At 46.8% G+C, this 25,877-nt stretch overlaps 1 protein-coding gene across 1 annotated transcript in view; it reads right to left on the bottom strand.

The window, feature by feature from the left end:
- The window catches only part of LOC138267831 (asialoglycoprotein receptor 1-like), a 69,613-nt gene that overhangs the window by 36,063 nt on the left and 7,673 nt on the right, over positions 1-25,877 (bottom strand). Inside the window, exon 2 of the mRNA XM_069217045.1 lies at positions 14,717-14,835. Coding sequence (XP_069073146.1) covers positions 14,717-14,786 — 70 coding nt within the window. The 5' untranslated portion in view covers positions 14,787-14,835. The remainder of the gene's footprint in view (positions 1-14,716; positions 14,836-25,877) is intronic.

Below are 25,877 nucleotides of genomic sequence, written 5' to 3' on the forward strand. Positions count from 1 at the left end.
TACTTCTCTTGGGGAATCATGGGGAATAGATTAGGGGCTTTACCTTGCTGGTTGAAACCTGAACCAACAGAGTCTGTAAAGTAGCATGTTTTGGGAGAAATTCTGGGCCATGCGGCGCTGGTCTCTGAAAACTAGCCATGTGCCTATTCACCGGCGGGCAAGAACAGGGTATTGGCCAGGAGCCCATTAAGATGTCAGTGAGGGACTCATTCAAGGGGAGTGGGGTCTCAGATGTGGCTGGGCCAGCCTGTAGGTCTCCGTAAGGGTATCTGACTTAACCTCAGTAGGGGGCAATTGTTGCTCCAAGACTTAAGATGCTCATCAGCTTAACTCTACAATGATGCACTTTCTTCCGTAGGAACTCTGAATAGTGAGTTTGACCCTGTATCAGGGCAAGTATCAAACCAAGTTACTCAATGGGTCAACAGTTGGTGAACCTTTGAGTCATTAATAATCTAATGCCTTGTAGGAAAAAACCTGTTTTAAAGGATGGTAGAAATCACCCACCAAACTGGTGGCATGCTTTTTCATAGGGCCCCCTTCTTGTGTGAGTTAGAGTAGGTCACAACTCTACCGAGGTAGGGAAGCTCTTGGATGTTTTTTAGGAGACTTATGGTGGACATTGATTGAGGGAAAAAAATGTCAGGGAGTGAAGTTTCCCTTGTGTTGTGTATACAGAAATAAAAAGCTGCAAAATACCTATTCCTGTACCCATGCAGATATAATTAAAATAAAGGGAGACAATTCAACCCTTAATATTTGTCGACATGTTTCAGCTCTTAGCCGAGGTCCCTCAGGAGGTGTGCATTGGCTTTTTTCAGAACCATCAAAAGTTATTCTCTGTAAAACAACTGCCTCAGTGGGTGTAACAGAGTTAAAATATCACCTAATGTTTGACCCACAGATCATGCGGCAACACTGTCGCCAAATGTAATGGATTGTCAAATCTTTGACACGCCGGTACTGGACTACAAAAGACAGGGGCAACTTTTTTCAAATACCCGGATAGTTTATGTCCTTAGAGAAAAAGCCTAACTTGGGCTTTGTAAGGATCCATTACCAGCATACCAGCAGCAGTGATACCGGCGGTGATATGGGTGGGACCAGCATAGGTCACGAAGCCGGGGTGAAAGTCTGTACCAGCCAGTAAGGAACCTGTAACAGGTCCAAGAGGACCAGATGGTGGTGAGGAAGGATCTTCCAGCTGGAACCCGACAGAAGGCCCCTGCGAATCCTCAGGGACTGAAAGTGCAACAAAGGAAGCTGTAAGACTGCTAAATATCTGCAGCATGTCCTCCTTAAAAGCACCAATTGACTGCAGCGTTGCTGATGGGGAATTTGGGGTGCCCCAGGCCAAACTGTGGAATTGCTTCTGCAAAAGAAAGTCTGGAAGGAGATTGAGTAACACTGCAACACCTATGTGTCTTCTCTTTAATTAGAGAGTGGTGGAATGGGGTGATTCATGCTTTGCGTTCTTATGCTTGCTTTTGGGATTTTATGTTGATCTATCAAAGAACTTTGATCAAAAACCTTAACTCTTGTACCCTCGATTTGGAGCAGGACTCATCTGGGACTCACAATGTCTTCTTGTGTTCGGCAATGAATTGCTTCTCTGTCCCGGGTCTTCTTCAGGCACATGACACTTGCTGCGTGACTTTGAGTAATGTCCTGTAAGGAAATGCCTCCTTGGCATGGTTGCCCCCTGACTTTTTGCCTTTGCTGATGCTATGTTTACAATTGAAAGTGTGCTGAGGCCTGCTAACCAGGCCCCAGCACCAGTGTTCTTTCCCTAACCTGTACTTTTGTATCCACAATTGGCAGACCCTGGCATCCAGATAAGTCCCTTGTAACTGGTACTTCTAGTACCAAGGGCCCTGATGCCAAGGAAGGTCTCTAAGGGCTGCAGCATGTCTTATGCCACCCTGGAGACCTCTCACTCAGCACAGACACACTGCTTGCCAGCTTGTGTGTGCTAGTGAGGACAAAACGAGTAAGTCGACATGGCACTCCCCTCAGGGTGCCATGCCAGCCTCTCACTGCCTATGCAGTATAGGTAAGACACCCCTCTAGCAGGCCTTACAGCCCTAAGGCAGGGTGCACTATACCATAGGTGAGGGTACCAGTGCATGAGCATGGTACCCCTACAGTGTCTAAACAAAACCTTAGACATTGTAAGTACAGGGTAGCCATAAGAGTATATGGTCTGGGAGTCTGTCAAACACGAACTCCACAGCACCATAATGGCTACACTGAAAACTGGGAAGTTTGGTATCAAACTCCTCAGCACAATAAATGCACACTGATGCCAGTGTACATTTTATTGTAAAATACACCACAGAGGGCACCTTAGAGGTGCCCCCTGAAACTTAACCGACTGTCTGTGTAGGCTGACTAGTTCCAGCAGCCTGCCACACCAGAGACATGTTGCTGGCCCCATGGGGAGAGTGCCTTTGTCACTCTGAGGCCAGTAACAAAGCCTGCACTGGGTGGAGATGCTAACACCTCCCCCAGGCAGGAGCTGTGACACCTGGCGGTGAGCCTCAAAGGCTCACCCCTTTGTCACAGCCCAGCAGGGCACTCCAGCTTAGTGGAGTTGCCCGCCCCCTCCGGCCACGGCCCCCACTTTTGGCGGCAAGGCTGGAGGGAACAAAGAAAGCAACAAGGAGGAGTCACTGGCCAGTCAGGACAGCCCCTAAGGTGTCCTGAGCTGAGGTGACTCTGACTTTTAGAAATCCTCCATCTTGCAGATGGAGGATTCCCCCAATAGGGTTAGGATTGTGACCCCCTCCCCTTGGGAGGAGGCACAAAGAGGGTGTACCCACCCTCAGGGCTAGTAGCCATTGGCTACTAACCCCCCAGACCTAAACACGCCCTTAAATTTAGTATTTAAGGGCTACCCTGAACCCTAGAAAATTAGATTCCTGCAACTACAAGAAGAAGGACTGCCTAGCTGAAAAACCCCTGCAGAGGAAGACCAGAAGACGACAACTGCCTTGGCTCCAGAAACTCACCGGCCTGTCTCCTGCCTTCCAAAGATCCTGCTCCAGCGACGCCTTCCAAAGGGACCAGCGACCTCGACATCCTCTGAGGACTGCCCCTGCTTCGAAAAGACAAGAAACTCCCGAGGACAGCGGACCTGCTCCAAGAAAAGCTGCAACTTTGTTTCCAGCAGCTTTAAAGAACCCTGCAAGCTCCCCGCAAGAAGCGTGAGACTTGCAACACTGCACCCGGCGACCCCGACTCGGCTGGTGGCGATCCAACACCTCAGGAGGGACCCCAGGACTACTCTAAGACTGTGAGTACAAAAACCTGTCCCCCCTGAGACCCCACAGCGCCGCCTGCAGAGGGAATCCCGAGGCTTCCCCTGACCGCGACTCTTTGAACCTAAAGTCCCGACGCCTGGGAGAGACCCTGCACCCGCAGCCCCCAGGACCTGAAGGACCGGACTTTCACTGGAGAAGTGACCCCCAGGAGTCCCTCTCCCTTGCCCAAGTGGAGGTTTCCCCGAGGAATCCCCCCCTTGCCTGCCTGCAGCGCTGAAGAGATCCCGAGATCTCTCATAGACTAACATTGCGAACCCGACGCCTGTTCCTACACTGCACCCGGCCGCCCCCGCGCTGCTGAGGGTGAAATTTCTGTGTGGACTTGTGTCCCCCCCGGTGCCCTACAAAACCCCCCTGGTCTGCCCTCCGAAGACGCGGGTACTTACCTGCAAACAGACCGGAACCGGGGCACCCCCTTCTCTCCATTCTAGCCTATGTGTTTTGGGCACCACTTTGAACTCTGCACCTGACCGGCCCTGAGCTGCTGGTGTGGTGACTTTGGGGTTGCTCTGAACCCCCAACGGTGGGCTACCTTGGACCAAGAACTAAGCCCTGTAAGTGTCTTACTTACCTGGTTAACCTAACCAATACTTACCTCCCCTAGGAACTGTGAAAATTGCACTAAGTGTCCACTTTTAAAACAGCTATTTGTCAATAACTTGAAAAGTATACATGCAATTTTGATGATTTGAAGTTCCTAAAGTACTTACCTGCAATACCTTTCGAATGAGCTATTACATGTAGAATTTGAACCTGTGGTTCTTAAAATAAACTAAGAAAAGATATTTTTCTATATAAAAACCTATTGGCTGGATTTGTCTCTGAGTGTGTGTACCTCATTTATTGTCTATGTGTATGTACAACAAATGCTTAACACTACTCCTTGGATAAGCCTACTGCTCGACCACACTACCACAAAATAGAGCATTAGTATTATCTCTTTTTACCACTATTTTACCTCTAAGGGGAACCCTTGGACTCTGTGCATGCTATTCCTTACTTTGAAATAGCACATACAGAGCCAACTTCCTACATTGGTGGATCAGCGGTGGGGTACAAGACTTTGCATTTGCTGGACTACTCAGCCAATACCTGATCACACGACAAATTCCAAAATTGTCATTAGAAATTGATTTTTGCAATTTGAAAAGTTTTCTAAATTCTTAAAAGACCTGCTAGGGCCTTGTGTTAGATCCTGTTTAGCATTTCTTTTAGAGTTTAAAAGTTTGTAAAAGTTTGAATTAGATTCTAGAACCAGTTTTAGTTTCTTAAAAAGTATTCCAACTTTTAGAAGCATAATGTCTAGCACAGATGTGAATGTGGTGGAACTCGACACCACACCTTACCTCCATCTACAGATGAGAGAGCTAAGGTCACTCTGTAAACTAAAGAAAATAGCAATGGGCCCCAAACCTACCAAAGTACAGCTCCAGGAGCTTTTGGCAGAGTTTGAAAAGGCCAACCCCTCTGAGGATGGCAACTCAGAGGATGAAGATAGTGACTTGGAGGGAAATTCCCCCCCTCCAGTCCTACTTAGGGAGAGCAGGGCTTCTCAAGCCCTGACTCCACAAATAATAGTCAGAGATGCTGGTTCCCTCACAGGAGGGACCAACAACTCTGAAATCACTGAGGATAACTCCAGTGAAGAGGACATCCAGTTAGCCAGGATGGCCAAAAGATTGGCTTTGGAAAGACAGATCCTAGCCATAGAGAGGGAAAGACAAGAGATGGGCCTAGGACCCATCAATGGTGGCAGCAACATAAATAGGGTCAGAGATTCTCCTGACATGTTGAAAATCCCCAAAGGGATTGTAACTAAATATGAAGATGGTGATGACATCACCAAATGGTTCACAGCTTTTGAGAGGGCTTGTGTAACCAGAAAAGTGAACAGATCTCACTGGGGTGCTCTCCTTTGGGAAATGTTCACAGGAAAGTGTAGGGATAGACTCCTCACACTCTCTGGACAAGATGCAGAATCTTATGACCTCATGAAGGGTACCCTGATTGAGGGCTTTGGATTCTCCACTGAGGAGTACAGGATTAGGTTCAGGGGGGCTCAAAAATCCTCGAGCCAGACCTGGGTTGACTTTGTTGACTACTCAGTGAAAACACTAGATGGTTGGATTCAAGGCAGTGGTGTAAGTAATTATGATGGGCTGTACAATTTATTTGTGAAAGAACACCTGTTAAGTAATTGTTTCAATGATAAACTGCATCAGCATCTGGTAGACCTAGGACCAATTTCTCCCCAAGAATTGGGAAAGAAGGCGGACCATTGGGTCAAGACAAGGGTGTCCAAAACTTCAACAGGGGGTGACCAAAAGAAAGGGGTCACAAAGACTCCCCAGCAGAAGGGTGATGAGACAACCAAAACTAAAAATAGTAAAGAGTCTTCTACAGGCCCCCAAAAACCTGCACAGGAGGGTGGGCCCAGAGCCTCTTCACAAAACAATGGGTACAAGGGTAAAAACTTTGATCCCAAAAAGGCCTGGTGTCATAGCTGTAAACAGCATGGACACCAAACTGGAGACAAGGCCTGTCCCAAGAAAGGTTCCACTCCAAACTCCCATCCAGGTAACACTGGTATGGCTAGTCTCCAAGTGGGATCAACAGTGTGCCCAGAGCAAATCAGGGTCCACACTGAAGCTACTCTAGTTTCTGAGGGTGGGGTGGATTTAGCCACACTAGCTGTCTGGCCGCCTAACATGCAAAAATACAGACAGCAACTCTTAATTAATGGGACTAGAATAGAGGGCCTGAGGGATACAGGTGCCAGTGTCACCATGGTGACAGAGAAACTGGTTTCCCCTGGCCAATACCTGACTGGAAAAACTTACACAGTCACCAACGCTGACAATCAGAGAAAAGTACATCCCATGGCAATGGTTACTTTAGAATGGGGAGGGGTCAATGGCCTGAAACAGGTGGTGGTCTCCTCAAATATCCCAGTGGACTGTCTGCTTGGAAATGACCTGGAGTCCTCAGCATGGGCTGAGGTAGAGCTAAAAACCCATGCAGCAATGCTGGGTATCCCTCAACTGGTGTGTGTGAAAACAAGAGCACAATGCAAGGCACAGGGTGAAAAAGTAGAGCTGGAGTCTGGAAAAATGGCCCAGCCTACCAAGAGAACAGGAAAGTCAGTTGGGAAACCAACTGCAACACAGCAAAAGAAAGGGAACCTCTCTTCTCAGGAAGAAGTTCTGCCCTCTGAGGGAACTGAGCCTTTGGAGCTTGAACCTTATCAGGTTGAGCTCTTAGGCCCAGGGGGACCCTCAAGGGAAGAGCTGTGTAAGGGACAAGAAACCTGTCCCTCTCTTGAAGGCCTTAGGCAGCAAGCTGCTGAAGAGTCCAAAGGCAAGAAAAATGGAACACATAGGGTCTATTGGGAAGATGGGCTCCTGTACACTGAGGCCAGAGACCCCAAACCTGGTGCCACTAGGAGAGTGGTAGTGCCTCAGCTGTTCAGAGAGTTCATCCTAACATTGGCCCATGACATTCCCCTTGCTGGACATTTGGGACAAACCAAGACGTGGGAGAGGTTAGTCAACCACTTCTACTGGCCCAATATGTCCAACATGGTTAAGGAGTTTTGCCTCTCCTGCCCCACCTGTCAAGCCAGTGGTAAGACAGGTGGGCATCCAAAGGCCCCCCTCATTCCACTTCCTGTGGTGGGGGTGCCCTTTGAAAGAGTGGGTGTGGACATAGTTGGTCCACTGGAACCTCCCACAGCCTCAGGAAATATGTATATCCTGGTAGTAGTGGATCATGCTACCAGGTATCCTGAAGCTATTCCCCTTAGGTCGACTACTGCCCCTGCAGTAGCCAAGGCCCTCATTGGTATCTTTACCAGAGTGGGTTTCCCTAAGGAGGTGGTGTCTGACAGAGGTACCAACTTCATGTCAGCATACCTAAAGCACATGTGGAATGAGTGTGGAGTGACTTATAAATTCACTACACCTTACCATCCACAAACTAATGGCTTAGTTGAGAGATTCAACAAGACATTAAAGGGCATGATCATGGGGCTCCCAGAAAAACTCAAAAGGAGATGGGATGTCCTCCTGCCATGTCTGCTTTTCGCTTACAGGGAGGTACCACAGAAGGGAGTAGGGTTCTCACCCTTTGAACTTCTGTTTGGTCATCCTGTAAGGGGACCACTTGCCCTGGTTAAAGAAGGCTGGGAGAGACCTCTCCATGAGCCTAAACAGGACATAGTGGACTATGTACTTGGCCTTCGCTCTAGAATGGCAGAGTACATGGAAAAGGCAACCAAAAACCTTGAGGCCAGCCAACAACTCCAGAAGTTTTGGTATGACCAAAAGGCTGCACTGGTTGAGTTCCAACCAGGGCAGAAAGTCTGGGTTCTGGAGCCTGTGGCTCCCAGGGCACTCCAGGACAAATGGAGTGGCCCTTACCCAGTGCTAGAGAGGAAGAGTCAGGTCACCTACCTGGTGGACCTGGGCACAAGCAGGAGCCCCAAGAGGGTGATCCATGTGAACCGCCTTAAGCTCTTCCATGACAGGGCTGATGTGAATCTGTTAATGGTAACAGATGAGGATCAGGAGGCAGAGAGTGAACCTCTCCCTGATCTTCTGTCATCAGACCCAAAAGATGGCACAGTAGATGGAGTGATCTACTCAGACACCCTCTCTGGCCAACAGCAGGCTGATTGTAGGAGAGTCCTACAACAGTTTCCTGAGCTTTTCTCCCTAACCCCTGGTCAGACACACCTGTGTACCCATGATGTGGACACAGGAGACAGCATGCCTGTCAAGAACAAAATCTTCAGACAGTCTGACCATGTTAAGGAAAGCATCAAGATGGAAGTCCACAAGATGCTGGAATTGGGAGTGATTGAGCGCTCTGACAGCCCCTGGGCTAGCCCAGTGGTCTTAGTCCCCAAACCTCACACCAAAGATGGAAAGAAAGAGATGAGGTTTTGTGTGGACTACAGAGGGCTCAACTCTGTCACCAAGACAGATGCCCATCCAATTCCAAGAGCTGATGAGCTCATTGATAAGTTAGGTGCTGCCAAATTTCTAAGTACCTTTGACTTGACAGCAGGGTACTGGCAAATAAAAATGGCACCTGGAGCAAAAGAAAAGACAGCATTCTCCACACCTGATGGGCATTATCAGTTTACTGTTATGCCCTTTGGTTTAAAGAATGCCCCTGCCACCTTCCAAAGGTTGGTGAATCAAGTCCTTGCTGGCTTGGAGTCCTTTAGCACAGCTTATCTTGATGATATTGCTGTCTTTAGCTCCACCTGGCAGGATCACCTGGTCCACCTGAAGAAGGTTTTGAAGGCTCTGCAATCTGCAGGCCTCTCTATCAAGGCATCCAAATGCCAGATAGGGCAGGGAACTGTGGTTTACTTGGCACACCTTGTAGGTGGAGGCCAAGTTCAGCCACTCCAACCCAAGATCCAGACTATTCTGGACTGGGTAGCTCCAAAAACCCAGACTCAAGTCAGGGCATTCCTTGGCTTGACTGGGTATTACAGGAGGTTTGTGAAGGGATATGGATCCATTGTGACAGCCCTCACTGAACTCACCTCCAAGAAAATGCCCAAGAAAGTAAACTGGACTGTGGACTGCCAACAGGCCTTTGACACCCTGAAACAGGCAATGTGCTCAGCACCAGTTCTCAAAGCTCCAGATTATTCTAAGCAGTTCATTGTGCAGACTGATGCCTCTGAACATGGGATAGGGGCAGTTTTGTCCCAAACAAATGATGATGGCCTTGACCAGCCTGTTGCTTTCATTAGCAGGAGGTTACTCCCCAGGGAGCAGCGTTGGAGTGCCATTGAGAGGGAGGCCTTTGCTGTGGTTTGGTCCCTGAAGAAGCTGAGACCATACCTCTTTGGGACTCACTTCCTAGTTCAAACTGACCACAGACCTCTCAAATGGCTGATGCAAATGAAAGGTGAAAATCCTAAACTGTTGAGGTGGTCCATCTCCCTACAGGGAATGGACTTTATAGTGGAACACAGACCTGGGACTGCCCATGCCAATGCAGATGGCCTTTCCAGGTTCTTCCACTTAGAAAATGAAGACTCTCTTGGGAAAGGTTAGTCTCATCCTCTTTCGTTTGGGGGGGGGTTGTGTAAGGAAATGCCTCCTTGGCATGGTTGCCCCCTGACTTTTTGCCTTTGCTGATGCTATGTTTACAATTGAAAGTGTGCTGAGGCCTGCTAACCAGGCCCCAGCACCAGTGTTCTTTCCCTAACCTGTACTTTTGTATCCACAATTGGCAGACCCTGGCATCCAGATAAGTCCCTTGTAACTGGTACTTCTAGTACCAAGGGCCCTGATGCCAAGGAAGGTCTCTAAGGGCTGCAGCATGTCTTATGCCACCCTGGAGACCTCTCACTCAGCACAGACACACTGCTTGCCAGCTTGTGTGTGCTAGTGAGGACAAAACGAGTAAGTCGACATGGCACTCCCCTCAGGGTGCCATGCCAGCCTCTCACTGCCTATGCAGTATAGGTAAGACACCCCTCTAGCAGGCCTTACAGCCCTAAGGCAGGGTGCACTATACCATAGGTGAGGGTACCAGTGCATGAGCATGGTACCCCTACAGTGTCTAAACAAAACCTTAGACATTGTAAGTACAGGGTAGCCATAAGAGTATATGGTCTGGGAGTCTGTCAAACACGAACTCCACAGCACCATAATGGCTACACTGAAAACTGGGAAGTTTGGTATCAAACTCCTCAGCACAATAAATGCACACTGATGCCAGTGTACATTTTATTGTAAAATACACCACAGAGGGCACCTTAGAGGTGCCCCCTGAAACTTAACCGACTGTCTGTGTAGGCTGACTAGTTCCAGCAGCCTGCCACACCAGAGACATGTTGCTGGCCCCATGGGGAGAGTGCCTTTGTCACTCTGAGGCCAGTAACAAAGCCTGCACTGGGTGGAGATGCTAACACCTCCCCCAGGCAGGAGCTGTGACACCTGGCGGTGAGCCTCAAAGGCTCACCCCTTTGTCACAGCCCAGCAGGGCACTCCAGCTTAGTGGAGTTGCCCGCCCCCTCCGGCCACGGCCCCCACTTTTGGCGGCAAGGCTGGAGGGAACAAAGAAAGCAACAAGGAGGAGTCACTGGCCAGTCAGGACAGCCCCTAAGGTGTCCTGAGCTGAGGTGACTCTGACTTTTAGAAATCCTCCATCTTGCAGATGGAGGATTCCCCCAATAGGGTTAGGATTGTGACCCCCTCCCCTTGGGAGGAGGCACAAAGAGGGTGTACCCACCCTCAGGGCTAGTAGCCATTGGCTACTAACCCCCCAGACCTAAACACGCCCTTAAATTTAGTATTTAAGGGCTACCCTGAACCCTAGAAAATTAGATTCCTGCAACTACAAGAAGAAGGACTGCCTAGCTGAAAAACCCCTGCAGAGGAAGACCAGAAGACGACAACTGCCTTGGCTCCAGAAACTCACCGGCCTGTCTCCTGCCTTCCAAAGATCCTGCTCCAGCGACGCCTTCCAAAGGGACCAGCGACCTCGACATCCTCTGAGGACTGCCCCTGCTTCGAAAAGACAAGAAACTCCCGAGGACAGCGGACCTGCTCCAAGAAAAGCTGCAACTTTGTTTCCAGCAGCTTTAAAGAACCCTGCAAGCTCCCCGCAAGAAGCGTGAGACTTGCAACACTGCACCCGGCGACCCCGACTCGGCTGGTGGCGATCCAACACCTCAGGAGGGACCCCAGGACTACTCTAAGACTGTGAGTACAAAAACCTGTCCCCCCTGAGACCCCACAGCGCCGCCTGCAGAGGGAATCCCGAGGCTTCCCCTGACCGCGACTCTTTGAACCTAAAGTCCCGACGCCTGGGAGAGACCCTGCACCCGCAGCCCCCAGGACCTGAAGGACCGGACTTTCACTGGAGAAGTGACCCCCAGGAGTCCCTCTCCCTTGCCCAAGTGGAGGTTTCCCCGAGGAATCCCCCCCTTGCCTGCCTGCAGCGCTGAAGAGATCCCGAGATCTCTCATAGACTAACATTGCGAACCCGACGCCTGTTCCTACACTGCACCCGGCCGCCCCCGCGCTGCTGAGGGTGAAATTTCTGTGTGGACTTGTGTCCCCCCCGGTGCCCTACAAAACCCCCCTGGTCTGCCCTCCGAAGACGCGGGTACTTACCTGCAAACAGACCGGAACCGGGGCACCCCCTTCTCTCCATTCTAGCCTATGTGTTTTGGGCACCACTTTGAACTCTGCACCTGACCGGCCCTGAGCTGCTGGTGTGGTGACTTTGGGGTTGCTCTGAACCCCCAACGGTGGGCTACCTTGGACCAAGAACTAAGCCCTGTAAGTGTCTTACTTACCTGGTTAACCTAACCAATACTTACCTCCCCTAGGAACTGTGAAAATTGCACTAAGTGTCCACTTTTAAAACAGCTATTTGTCAATAACTTGAAAAGTATACATGCAATTTTGATGATTTGAAGTTCCTAAAGTACTTACCTGCAATACCTTTCGAATGAGCTATTACATGTAGAATTTGAACCTGTGGTTCTTAAAATAAACTAAGAAAAGATATTTTTCTATATAAAAACCTATTGGCTGGATTTGTCTCTGAGTGTGTGTACCTCATTTATTGTCTATGTGTATGTACAACAAATGCTTAACACTACTCCTTGGATAAGCCTACTGCTCGACCACACTACCACAAAATAGAGCATTAGTATTATCTCTTTTTACCACTATTTTACCTCTAAGGGGAACCCTTGGACTCTGTGCATGCTATTCCTTACTTTGAAATAGCACATACAGAGCCAACTTCCTACATGTCCCAAGCTCAAACACCAGATAAACACTCATGAAGATCCATGATCGACATCTGTTTGCTACAGTCGCAGCAATATTTGAAGCCTGTAGTCTTAAGAAGGGTCAGGATTTCCAAGTACATTGGTTTTGTTATTTTTTTAGGAATCGTCGGAAGGCTGAGGAATTGGGAGTGGAGTTCGGATCCGCGTCGGGGGGCATGGAAAGAAAGGAACTGGTGTCAGTGTGGCAGCTCCACTCTCACTTCTGGCTCAGTATGAAGTCAACGCTGAGCTGCACAGCCCTTCACAGTGGCAAGCGGTAGCATCGAGGGTGAATGCTTCCCGGACGGTCACTGGTGTGTTCTAAGCTGAGGAATCTGCAGCTAGAAGTATCCATCAGAATGTACAAACTTTGCATTAACACTGAGAGGTGAGCAGAGTGAAGAGGAGAAAGTTATAGATCCATACTGAGAAGTGGAGAGAGTTAAGAGAAGTGGAGTTATTGATTCACACTGAAAGGTGGCCAGAGTGAAGAGAAGGGAGTTATAGTTTCACGCTGAGGTGAGTGGAGTGAAAAAGTTGTAGATTCTCAATGCAAGATGGGCAGAGTGAAGAGATGTGAGATAATAGATTCACAATTAGAGGTGAGCAGGGTAAAGAGAAGAGGAGTTATAGATTCACATTGAGAAGTGAGCACAGTGAAGAGGAATTCTACATTAAAACTGTGAGGTGAGCAGAGTGAAGCAGAGATGAGTTACAAGACTCAGGGTGAACAGTGAGTAGAGTCGAGGGTGATAGTTTATAAACTCCCCACAAGGGTTTGCATAGTAAAGAGGAGATGAGTAGTGACCCCGGACAGGTGTAGAGTCACAGTGAGCAGAGTCAACATAAGACGAAGTGTAGATCCATGATGAGCGTTGTGTAGAGTGAAGCGGGGGTCCAGACTCCCAGTGAGAGGTGAAGAGGGGGTATCGACTCACAGTGAGAGGTGAAGTGGGGTATAGACTTACAGCGAGAGATTAAAGGTGGAGTAGAGATTCACAGTGAGAGGTGAAGAGGAGGTACAGACTTACAGCGAGAGGTGAAGAGGAGGTATTGACTCACAATAAGAGGTAAGGAAGAGGTACAGACCTACAGAGAGAGGTGAAGTGGAGGTACAGACTTACAGCGAGAGGTGAAGAGGAGGTATTGACTCACAATAAGAGGTAAGGAGGAGGTACAGACCTACAGTGAGAGGTGAAGTGGAGGTACAGACTTACAGCGAGAGGTGAAGGGGGTACGTACTCACAGTGAGAGGTGAAGAGGAGGTACAGACTTACAGCGAGAGGTGAAGGGGGTACAGACTCAAGGTGAGAGGTGAAGTGGAGGTACAGAGTTACAGCGAGAGGTGAAGGGGGTACGTACTCACAGTGAAAGGTGAAGAGGAGGTACAGACTTACAGTGAGAGGTTAAGGGGGTAAGTATTCACAGTGAGAGGTAAGAGGAGGTATTGACTCACAATAAGAGGTAAGGAGGAGGTAAAGGTCTACATTGAGAGGTGAAGTGGGTATAGACTTACAGCGAGCGGTGAAGGGGGTATTGACTCACAGTGAGAGGTGAAGAGGGGGTGAAGACTCACAGTGAGAGATGAAGAGGGGGAACAGACTCACAGTGAGAGGTGAAGTGGGTATAGACTCACAGTGAGAGGTGAAGGGGGTATAGACTCACAGTGAGAGGTGAAGGGGTATAGACTCACAGTGAGAGGTGAAGAGGGGGTGAAGACTCACAGTGAGAGGTGAAGAGGGGGTACAGACTCACAGTGAGAGGTGAAGTGGGTATAGACTCACAGTGGTAGGTGAAGAGGGGTACAGACTCACAGAGGGAGGTGAAGAGGGGGTACAGACTCACAGTGGGAGGTGAAGAGGGGTATAGACACCCAGTGAGAGGTAGGGAGGAGGTATAGACTTGCAGAGGTGAGGATGAGGTGAGGGCTCAGTGAGAGGTTTGCAGAGTGAAGTGAGCACACTTTATGGACTCAGAGTGAGGCGCTCAGAGGGGAGAGGCTTTATAAACTCCCAGTGAGAGGTACGCAGATTGATGAGGAGGTACGGACGCACACTGAGTGCTGTAGAAAGTGAGGAACAAATTACATTTTCTCTCCCTCCTACGTGTCTCTCTAACCTCTCTGATCTTCCTTATCTTCCCTGCACATTACTTCACCATTCTTTTCTCTTTCCTCCCTCTCATCTTTGTCCTTCCTCTGCCCTCCCCCTCACCTTTTCTGCTATCACTCCAGCTCCTTCTGTCATCCTCTCTGCAGTTTTCTCACTCATGCTATTTTGTGGCTTTTTATTCTCGCTCCAGTCTTCCTCTTTCCGATCTCTGCTTTTTGTATTTACCACATTAGACTTTACTCTTTCTCTCACCCTTTACTCCCTTCCCCTCATTTTTCTTCCTCCTTTCCACACTCACCTGTTTGCCATCTCTTTTAAACCTCTCACTAACTTGTGTACTTTCCCCCAGAATTTGTTGCACAACATCTCTCGGCTCATCGGCGTTTCCTTGATTCCCCCCTCACTCATTGATCCCTCCATAAACTCCTTCTCTTTCGTCTCTAAAATCACTAATTCCACTTTCTTACTGTATCCGCTCCTGTAGCCGCCTTCCTCCGGCGGGTCCAGGGAAGTCAGGTCCTGGTAGTCTTTCGACATTGCTTATCGCAGCCTCTCTGGCGATTGTCTCAGATGGAACGAAAACTTCCTGCAATGAATGATGCAAAATTATAAATATTGACGCGTGACTACAGTAACACGTACCTGTCATGTGTTTCGGCTCATGCAAACTCTGCTCACCTGGGACCGTATTATACAAAGTGTTTCGGGGGCGCAACAGGCATGTGCACCCACATTGCACACCCCCGAGTACTACAGGAAGAGCCACAGATGCTTGTTCGGCCCCTTCTGTAATGCGGATAGCGGTGGCGCACATGCAAATAAGGGAATCATTGCCCGTGCTGTATTATAGACGCAAGCGCAGAGGCAAAGAAGCTGCCAGAAGGCGCACTGACAGTGTGCCCCCAGATGGCGGCCCTTTGGAGGGGGGAAAGGGTGGTCCTCTGGAGCCACCAGACATCACCTGTGACTGCATGTGCCTGCAAAGGAATCTCTAATCCCCTTTACAATTGCAGGCGGGTTGCCGGCTGCACAGTGAAACACAGAGTGGTGGCTTCAAAGCTGCTCCATTTTTCCCTTGAAAAGCCCCCCAGGGCAGTGAGAGTTTGCGTCTGCCCTGGTGGCCGCACATTCAATGACAAAAGGCGCACTTGTTTTTTTGCACCCGGCGCACCTGTTTTAAGGTGCACCATGCAGCTCAAACAGAGAAAGTGTGCCCTATGTGTGATAGGGCCCCAGATGGGTTCAACTTTAAGACAAGACTCACCTGGGCATGCAAGATGTGAATTCTGCAAGCCAACTTGCTCATCCGAAACTGTTTCCTTTGTTGTTACTTATTAGTGCTATCTCCAAGCTCTCCCTTGATCTCAGCAATGTATTCTTGGTATGATTTTTGTCATCCGATTAATTCTAGAAACTCTTTGTAGGAGAGGATAAATTTACATTTTACCTTTCGTCACAGAGCTTATCTCTGTTGTTGGTGTAAGGGAATCTGTTTGTCAGTATTCTCAGAGCCTGAAATACTATTCATTTTTGCAATAACCACTTTTCAGACTCAGGGCTTCATTTAGATATTGGTGGACGGGCTACTCTGTCACAACAGTGAAAGATATTTTGTACGTCCAAATCTAAATCACATGGACGGTAGCTGTGTTGCCACTTTTTCACCTAGTGCCCACGTATACTGCAATATTAATACCGCCCTTTGGTACAACCTGAAGTACAATTTACTCCCACCTGAACATTCCCTTTAACCATCTAGGTACAGCATAAACCTGAATCAAAGGTTATAAGCCCCCTCAAGAGGCCTAGATTAATGGCACCACACACCCCTCTGCCACCACCATTCAAGATCACACTGGGTGTGCAGAGCCCATTACACTCGTCAAAGCCTGTGGTGTGCCCTGCGCAAGAAAATACTTAGAAACAATTAAAATACACAAGTGAGGTGAAAACCTTGGGCATGATGGTCGACGACATCCTCTCAGTTCAATCCCAAGTAAACAAAGTGATGAGAAACTCATTGCATACGATTTCTGAAAACCAGTACTCACGCGACCTTCAGACCAACAGCAGCAGCAAGGGACAGTTTCAAAGGTAAGGGGAGGGCTGTCAATAACTGGCAGCTGTCCCATTTTCCCAGTTCACATATTTCCTGCCGTAGTTACAGGTCAGAGGATAGTGGTTTTCCCAACGGCGAAGCTGTGAGCAAAGAACCTTCAAACAAACCCTGATGGCTTAAAGCTGCAGCTGAGAATGGCGTCAGACGGGCTGGACCTCTTAAGGGCAGGAATTTCGATTCAATGTCCATTAGCTTTATATTCTCCCTGCTCTTGCTCGACGATTTACACTATGGCAGTACCACACCAGAAATGAGGATTGGCAATGCCAATACTTCGCGCCCATGCAAGGGCTATTGGCTTTGCCTTAGTGTTTATCCATGTTGTACGTCAGTGTGGCTGCTGTTAGCGTGACTAAACGTTAGTGCTGTAGAAGAGAGTAGCGGGGAGTGGCAAAGTGGAGTGTCGTAGAGTACAGTGTCAGATAGTGGATTGGCGTAGAGTACAGTGTCATAGAGTGGAGTGGCGTAGAGTACAGTGTCATAGAGTGGAGTGGCATAGAGTACAGTGTCAGAGTGGAGTGGCTTAGAGTAAAGTAGCATAGAACGGAGTGGAGTTAAGTGTTATACCGTAGAGTGGAGTGTTGTAGAGTACAATGTCATAGAATGGAGTGGCATAGAGTAAAGTAGTGTAGAACAGAGTGGAGTTAAGTGTTGTATAGTAGATTGACAGAGTGGAGTAGGGTGTAATACAGTAGAGTGGAGTGTTGTAGAGTACGGTGTCATAGAGTGGAGTGGCGTAGCATGCAGTGTCATAGATTGGAGTGGCGTAGACTAAAATGTCAGAGTGGAGTGACTTAGAGTAAAGTAGCGTAGAACGGAGTGGAGTTAAGTGTTCTACAGTAGAGTGGAGGGGCAAAGAGTGGAGTAGTATAGAGTGGCGTAGAGTGGAGTGGATAGGAGTGTCATAGAGTAAAGTGACAGAGTGGAGGAGAATGTCATAGAGTACAGTAGAGTACAGTGCCATAGAGTGGAGTGTCATGGAGTTGAGTGGCGCGGTGGAGTGATATTGAGTGGAGTGGCGTATAGTCTCATAGATTCAAATGCAGTGGAGTGTCGTAGTGTGGAGTGGCATAGAGTGGAGTAGAGAAGAGGGCCGCAGAGTGGAGTGGGGAGAGTGGATTATCATGTAGTACTGTAGAGTGGAAAATAGTAGAGCAGTGTAGAGTATCAGTTAGGAGTGGCATGAAATGTAGTTGAGTAGAGTGGCATAGAATAGTGTAGAATGTCGTAGAGTGGAGTTGCATAGACTAGGGTAGTGTTTCATAGAGTGGTGGGGCATAGATTCACAGAGTGGAGTGGCACAGAGTAAAGTTGTGTTGTGTTGCAGAGTGGAGTGGAGTCGTGTGGAACTGAGTGGCATAGAGTGGAGTTGAATATCGGAGAGTGGAGTGTTGTAGAGTGGAGTAGAACGCTGTAGGGAGGAGTGGCGTGGAGTGGTGCGGACTGCCGTGGAGTATCGTGGAGTGTCATAGAGTGAAGTAGAGTGTTGCAGACTGGAGTAGGGTGTCGTAGAGTGGAGTGCAATACAGTGTGGCAGTGTAAAGTGGCATAGAGTGGAGTGCCACAGAGTGGAGTAGTGTAAGGTGGAATAGAGTGCTGTAAAGTGATGTGCCAGAGTGGAATGGTGTAGAGTACAGTAGAATGTCATAGAAAGGAGTGGCATAGAGTGGAGTAGAGAGGAGTGTTGTAGAGTGTAGTGAAGTGTTGTGGAGTGCCATAGAGTGGAGTAGAGTGTAGTAAAGTGGAGTGTTGTAGAGTGGAACTTTGATCATATTAAAATATTTGCTTGCACCACACTTCAAAATTGCTAAAAATATGCTTAATTTGATCTTTCCTAATTTATTATGAATTATTTTTACAGTTTATTTACTGCCATTAAATTGTGTTGTGTGCTAGAAAAACATACCATCCCACAGCCTTTCCTTTCACACCACCAGTACCCAACCAGAATGTCAGATAAATCCTCTCGCTTTGCAGTCAGAGAAAGAAAAGTAAACACGAACCTCCATCGGAAGACAGAGCCTAACATTTGACCTCTGCCTTTAAATTCACAGCAAATGTGGCAAATTAAAAACAAAATGTAAAGGCCTGTTTATTGGTCATTTACTTCTCAACTGCAGCGTGGTTCTTTCAAGGGTGCTTCTGCACCCTCCACTTCCTATGGCATTTGCGTCAAATTGAGGAAGACGATGATTTAAGTTTTGCTATTAGTAAAGCTCACTGCCCAAAATAAACAAGCTCATAGACAGAACATTGTTTCTGACAGGCATGCAAGATTACTGGCAAAGATACGTAGCATTGGTCAAACAGAAAGATAAGAGACAGGAAACCTCTTCCAAGTAATACAGCATATTTCCTTTTCCCTGAACTCGCTTTCAAAGTGGAGACAACTGAAAACACACGTACTCTCATAGTCCCTCATGAAAAAAAAAAGAGTTCCAGAAGGTGCACACTTGTGGAAGAATAGAACGAGACAGTCAAAGAGGCGGTAAACATGCAATGCGCCATGGGAGTAACAAACACAAGCTGGGAGGCCTATTACAAATAGATTTGCATCCAAGAAGAAGGGTCCGAACGGATTAACTTCCTGTGTGGAATGCCTGTTTGCCTGGACTGTGGGAGCTTAAGCCAGGAAGACATGGACCCAAGTCCTCCTATGATAAGAAACGCTACTAACTGGTTGGTAAGGTCCCACAATAAAGATATAATATTGAAATATTATATCTTTATTGTGGGACCTTACCAACCAGTTAGTAGCTATTACAAATATAGTTAGTCAATAGAAAGTAGGTAAAATGTGGATGACAAAAGGCAAAGGCAATAGTAAGCAACCTGTGGAATGCACTCCTGGTTCAGTTTTCTCAGAAGCAGACTGTACTACCTGCCGGCTGATTGGCTGACAAGAGGCGCCTGGTTCCATCATGGAACCCAACCAGCGGTGGCTGGTTCCATCATGGGTCCCAACCAAGAAAAATTCAACGGATTAGGAGAGCTTTGGGTTTGAAGTTTTGGTTCAGAGGTGGAAAAGAAGGATACGAATGTGATAGTGTTGTTACAGACATGGGCCCTGGGGTCGGTTTGATCCGAGCGAACAAAAGCCAAGAAGCAAGGTTATATCCAGTGGATTTCTCTGTGGCTTAGGAATGCCTTGTCTCCCCTGAATTCAGATCCTGTAGGGTTTCTATTTAAGGCAATGCGTGTCTCAAGGCTGGTAGTACCTGGGAATAAAAAGTTTGGAAGAATATATTGCTGGACCAGTTCTAATTCTGTATGCTGTTGCTTTTGAAGTTACTCCCCATAGTTAAGAGGATTGACGTGTTGGTTAATAGAGAGGAATAGAGAATTCTAAATTGGCAGCCTCATCACCACGCGTGATAGGTCGATCCAGGTCCTGGTTAGGGCCTGGCAAACTTAGGCTGAGAGGCATTGCTATAATCAGTCTGGCACATTAAGGAGGAGTATGGAGTCACAAACTAAGCAAGATGTCCAGGTGCTTTTCACGTCAGGGGAGGGTAGGCGCCTGGGTGGCATGAGCAAGACAAGATGCTTTAAAGGTACTGGTAAGTTGTGCATTTTAAAGCTAATTGAACCAGTGACAAAATGCCCAGTATATTGGCGGTTTACAGTGTTCTATGCTAAAGTACCAAGAACGTTTGGGACAAATCCATCACAATTGGAGTTTCGCCCGGGCCGTGCGCTCGTAGGGGTAACAAAAAATACTAGATTGATTTTGGATAATGGATGAACATTGGCCTGATTTTTCTAGACCTGAGCGCAGCATTCGATACAGTTTCACACCCTGTGCCACGGCAGAGATTAACAGACGTGTTCTGGACACTGCCTTGAGGTTCCATTAATTTCTGCAGAATCACTCCTTTAGAGTGGTTTGAAAACCCTGTTTCCTCAGTTAAGCCTCCCTGAGTCCTACATTATTCAACGTCTTTGCCTGTCCTCGGACAGACATCATGTAGACGAATAGCCTTAATTGTTTTCCTATGCTGGTAACACGCAGACTATTGTCTCATTGGATGCCCCATGCCATCTAAGTTGAGTATGTCTGGCTGAGGTTGCACACTGCATGTGCAAAAACAGTTTAAAACCTAATGGTAACAACTGCAGTATTATTTAATGGGAGTCGACTCACTTTCTGGGGCGCCCAATGGTGGCCTAATGATCTTGGGCCTCTCCTTTCCTCGAATCAAGTAGTCAAAGATTTAGGATTCTGGCTTGATAAAAAATTGACTATAGGCCTTTAAATCGATGAAGTGGCCGCTGGCTGCTTTGGCTTACTCAGACATTTAAGAAAAATCTTACGGCTACTGCCCGCCTCTTTTCAAAGGACTATCATCCAGGGTTTGATTATCTCCCGTCCTGATTATGGCAATGTTTTATATCTCGGAGCCCCAAGTCGTCCGTGAAAAGGCTTTGGATTATCCAGAATGTGGCAGCTCATCTGCTATGCCACATTCCAAAGTTTGAGTCAGTTCCTCAGGCTTTACTGGCTCGCAATAGACAAGCCCATCAAGTTAAAAGTGCTCTGGTACATGCATATAGCTATGACGAGGTCCCTTCCTAATTCCTTAAGAAGGTTTGTTAAATGAGTGTGGGGGTGCACGGCCGGGGACCACCACCTCCTTAAGGAAAAACTGTTGTTTTAAGGGGGTGAGGCCCGTATTGCCTCCCCAGCAGCCCTGGGGATGCCACCTCCCTGGGGCTTAATATCAAATTTATGTGGGGGGGGGCACGTCCCAAAGCAGCTCTGGGGACCGCCACCTATGAATGAAAAATGATGAAGAGGATACATTGTGGATCCCCCCGGAACCATCACCTTCCCGGGGCAAGTCAGTGCAGTTAAGGTGGGGGGCACAGGGTTGGACGCAAGTCCGAGCCGCACGCTAGGCCTAGAAGCAAATCTCACACCAAGTACAGTAGTGTTTGAAATGGAAAAATGGAAGGGCAGGTACTCTGTATCAGAGCACATGCTTGTTTCTGAGAAGTGCCAGGACTCTTCAATGAAAAGTATTATGTTTTTCTTGAAAAGTGCAGGTACTCTCCATCGTAAAATAAAAAAGTGCCCGAACTCTGTACCGGACAGTACTGGCCCATTTAAAGCACTGAAGTACAGCTGAAGGCCGAACTATAACTCATGCCGTAAACTCTTGCACCCTCCCCATGCACTACTGATTATCTCCCAAATTACATCACAGGTGACATGCTCTATGGCATTATTAATAAAATGGCTGCAAGGCCTGGAATGATGACATGACTGTGCATGGTGGGGGCGAGAGATAGAGTTACTTTAGGGCACAAGTTACAGTTACTTAAGATAATTATAACTGGAAAATTTCAGTAGTTTTGTTCTTTTAAAGTGTTTTAACTGACATTTTTACAATAACTATAATGTCCCTTTAAGCTCTGTGGTCACTGGGTGGCTATAGTTAGGATCGTGCTTCCATAGGAAATGACGTTGTTGCAAATACGTTTAGCACCATTTGACGAATCTCCACAAATCTTTCCAAAATAATGCTACTTTTTTATTAGTTTCTGCATGAAAAGTTTGGGGTAATCCGTCAAGTGGGGGCCGAGAAAAAAGTGGGAGTCGCAAAATACGCTTTCCCAATTCAATTTTTTCTTAGGATTTTTAGACACAGCTGCAGCCCAAACCGCAGAATGGATTTTCACCAAATTTAGCAAAAAGCTAATGCTCTGAATGGAAAGAAAGCTTTTTGTGTTTTGCAGTAAATCTGTACAGTAGTTTTGGAGAAATTAAAATTAAAATACTTTATATATATCACACCGCAGAAGATCAGAGGGCACAACGGATCTCCTGCTGAGATCTGATTGGCTGCCACCACATCAAGAAGAAAGTGATGACAGCTATCATAGGACTTGGGACTCAGTCCCTTTTTTGTTGAATTTGGCCCCAAGGATGAGGTCCGCGGGGCCTAATTAGCCTCAGAAAAGTAGCCCTGTGGCTCTCCTTCCCTTTTTTAATTGAATTTGGCACTAGGGATAGGAATTTGGCCTTTGAAGGCCAGGTGAGGGGGACCGCAAGCCCATCCCCTTTTTGTTGAATTTAGTCATGGGGGATGGGGTCCTCGGGGCCTAATGATGGTCAGCGAGGGGGGCCCTGTGGCCCCCTACCCTCTTTTAATAGAATTTGGCCTCAGGAGGTGGGAACCCTGGAGCTTAAACAGGTTCGAAGAGGGGGGCCACACAGCCCCTCTCCCCCTTTTTAATGGAATTCAGACCCAAGGATCGGTTCCCCAGGGACTATTAAGGCTTGGGAGGGGAGCTACATGCCCCTTTCTCCATACTATATAGGTTTTTGCCCCGGGGGATGGGGTTCCGGGGCCTGAAGGCCAACTCTACGCCACTCATACCAAAGGATGTGTGAAATGTGGGGTTGGCAGCCTGCAGGGGTTTACTGCCTTTTGGTGGTTTGGCCGGAAGGCCTGGCCGCAGGTTTGGACCAGAAGCCAACCTCTCACCGTGTGCGGCCAAAGACCGTACGCAGCATGGGGTTGGTAGCTGCAGGGTGGATTGGCCACAGGTCAGGCCCTGCAGCCAACCTTCTGCCATGCACTGCCAATAGCTGTGAGCAGTGTGGGGTTCACTGACTCTGATTTGGTTGACCAGGGTCCTAGCCACAGGACAGACCTGTGGCAACCCCTGCTGCATACACCCGTTGGCTCGGGGTTGGCTGCCTGCGGGGTAGTTGGCTAGACCCTGTAGCAAACCTCACATGGTGGGGCTGTCTGTCTGTGGGGTCCTGGCAGCCTCCCGTTGAGCACGAGCCTTTGGCAGTGTTATGCAGAGGTTTGGCTTTACGCATGGTATTTGGTTTCTGTTGAAAGAAAACAGAAATTCATTGGGAAAAAAACAAAGGATAAAATAAGGTTAAAGTTAGGTCAAAATTTTAGTAACAATGTAACGTTTTCAATGCTAAAAACCACAGAAATTCACAATTTTATGGTAATTTCAAGTATCTATAACTCTTGCCCTAAGTTAACTAAAATACCGTCGCCATGCAATTCTAACTGACCCACATATTACATCACCCATGACATCTATCACATCATTGATAATACCACTATAACATTTGCAATAAACTTACTGAAGAGGCGCGAGTTATAGTTAATTTAGGGCACAAGTTATAGTTACTTGAGATAACAATAACTCGTGAATTTCTGCGGTTTTTAGGATTTAAAACCTTATGGTGTTACTGAACGTCACCTAACTAAACATCCTTGTAACCTTTGCTTTCTTCAGTGAATATATACAAATATATAATCACTGAAAAAACACAAAGAGACACTGTAGGTGTCTTTGGTTATAACATTTTAACATATGTTTAAAAATCACTGTTAAGGTACACTTATGGTTACAAATTAAAACCGAACCCCAGAAATGTGCAAGTTATGGGTAGCTCCACAAACCATAGCTCGCACATCAAACACAGTGTTCATGACCTAACCCTTGATGTGACAGATGCAATTGAAACCTCGTAAACAATCTTACAATTGAGAGTACAAATCAAATTATCCTTTGCACACAGAAAGAGAACATTATAAATGTAGTATTTATTAGTTTCAGTACATGTAGTTGTTTAATTATGTTGTGGTTTTACGTACTTATTTGTATAGATATTGTGAGGTCATGAGCATTGGAATACAAGGCAATATTGCAAGTTACCATTACATATTAGTTTATACTACATGTTTATTTTGGGGTAGTTAGTTTGAAAAGGCTGTTTTTCTTCACAGAACAGTTAACAATGGGCACTGAATAGAATTCGGAAACATTTGATTTGTTAACCCTTCAGGCTAAATTGTTGGCAAAACAATGATCAATGGTGAGGACCAATATATTTACGTGGATCTCTGGCTACAGTGTTTACCATAGAATTATGGATCTACAACACGCGCCACGTAATGTGCCTCCTCCTAATGCGCATCCTTTGTAGATTTAAAAAAAGAAATTCAAGTTCAAATTGATTAAAATAATTCTGCCAGTTATTGTGCTGTATAAGTTGCATTTTTACTGCATAATTTATAAAACTCTGAAGATAATTTGTAATTATGAAGGACTGCCACAGATAGCATCTTGGCCCTCAGCACTCGAAAAAAATATGCCATTTTAGAAGAAGTTGAGTTTATATGTTAACTTTATTGAGCTGTCCCCAGCTTTTGAGCATGTGAATAGTATACGACTGAGGTACTAGAATATCCATTTGGCTCTTTTGAGGACACCTGAGAAGTTGCACACTAAACCCTGGATCAGGGGTCTCCTTGTTTCACAAAAAACATACATCAGGAGGATCTCTGTGGAAAACGTGGCGTGGCCTAGCTGCTATTTTCACTTCACCTGGCAGACTTATCAGAACAAGTAGGTCAATTGAGTCCTTTTCACCACAGCTGAGCAGAATAGGGATAAGTGTGCATATCCAGGTGGTGATATTGCACTAAAAGATCTAACACCGGGGGGGGGGGGTATAGAACAAATTATTTATGTTTCAGAGCTTTTTTTAACATTTACACCTGATGATCAACATAGCAAAGGCCACAATTATTATATTTGGCTGCCAGTCTCATTCCAATCAATTTACATGGAACATAAACAACCAGATTCTAGAAGTAGTTGGTGAATATATCCATTTGTTTTTTCATTTTTAGGAGCAATTGTTTGTGAAAAAAAAGGCAGGTCACAAAGGCTTCAGCTGTGTCTAATGGTCAGCAACTTTTTTTTTAGATCTGTGGTTAGGCTAAAGATCGAAGCAATACTCCATGTTTAGGTGTACAAACTCTAACAATTTTGCCGTAGGGCTAGAATGATCTAAGACCATCGTCTATTATAATACATCCCGGGTTGAGAGCCTATGGAAACAATGCTGGATGGTAAGGAAGAGCTGTCCTGTGGAGACACTCTTACTGGAATTGAACCTGGGAGGAATACTCTACTGTGGCCATAGGCAAATTATGAAGATGGCATACTATTTGAAAATCAGCTATTCTAATTCATTGAAACATGACATTTATAAGGAACTAACATTATTGAAGAATTCTTCATTGCTTTACACAGGAGTCAAAATTGCTGTTGGTCCTTTGGCGGTAAATATTAAATGTAAAGGTTATACAATGTCAGCTAGTACTTTAGGAGATTTCTAAAGAAATTAGCCAGAGTAGAAAATTGTGACTATAATATGATCATTGTATCAAAATAAAAAAGGATGGTGCCGTGACGTAAAGATCTTCCAACCAACAGCAAGTAATTTTATCTCATAGCTAATTTAGATCTGTACATTTGTTGCTTTTGTATACATTTAAGGCAGGATCTGTACAGATACCTGACAATCTATTGTCTAACTTATCAACGTCCGCAGATAGGAACTGCAACCTCTGCATTTGCCAGTTACAGAATGTGATGCATGTCCTATTTGTTTGTCCAGTTTAATCATAGGACGCCAATGCTATATACTTCCTATACGAGCTAAACGGAGTATGGTAATA

Source organism: Pleurodeles waltl, chromosome 12 (assembly GCF_031143425.1).
Source record: "Pleurodeles waltl isolate 20211129_DDA chromosome 12, aPleWal1.hap1.20221129, whole genome shotgun sequence".
Taxonomy (NCBI): domain Eukaryota; kingdom Metazoa; phylum Chordata; class Amphibia; order Caudata; family Salamandridae; genus Pleurodeles; species Pleurodeles waltl.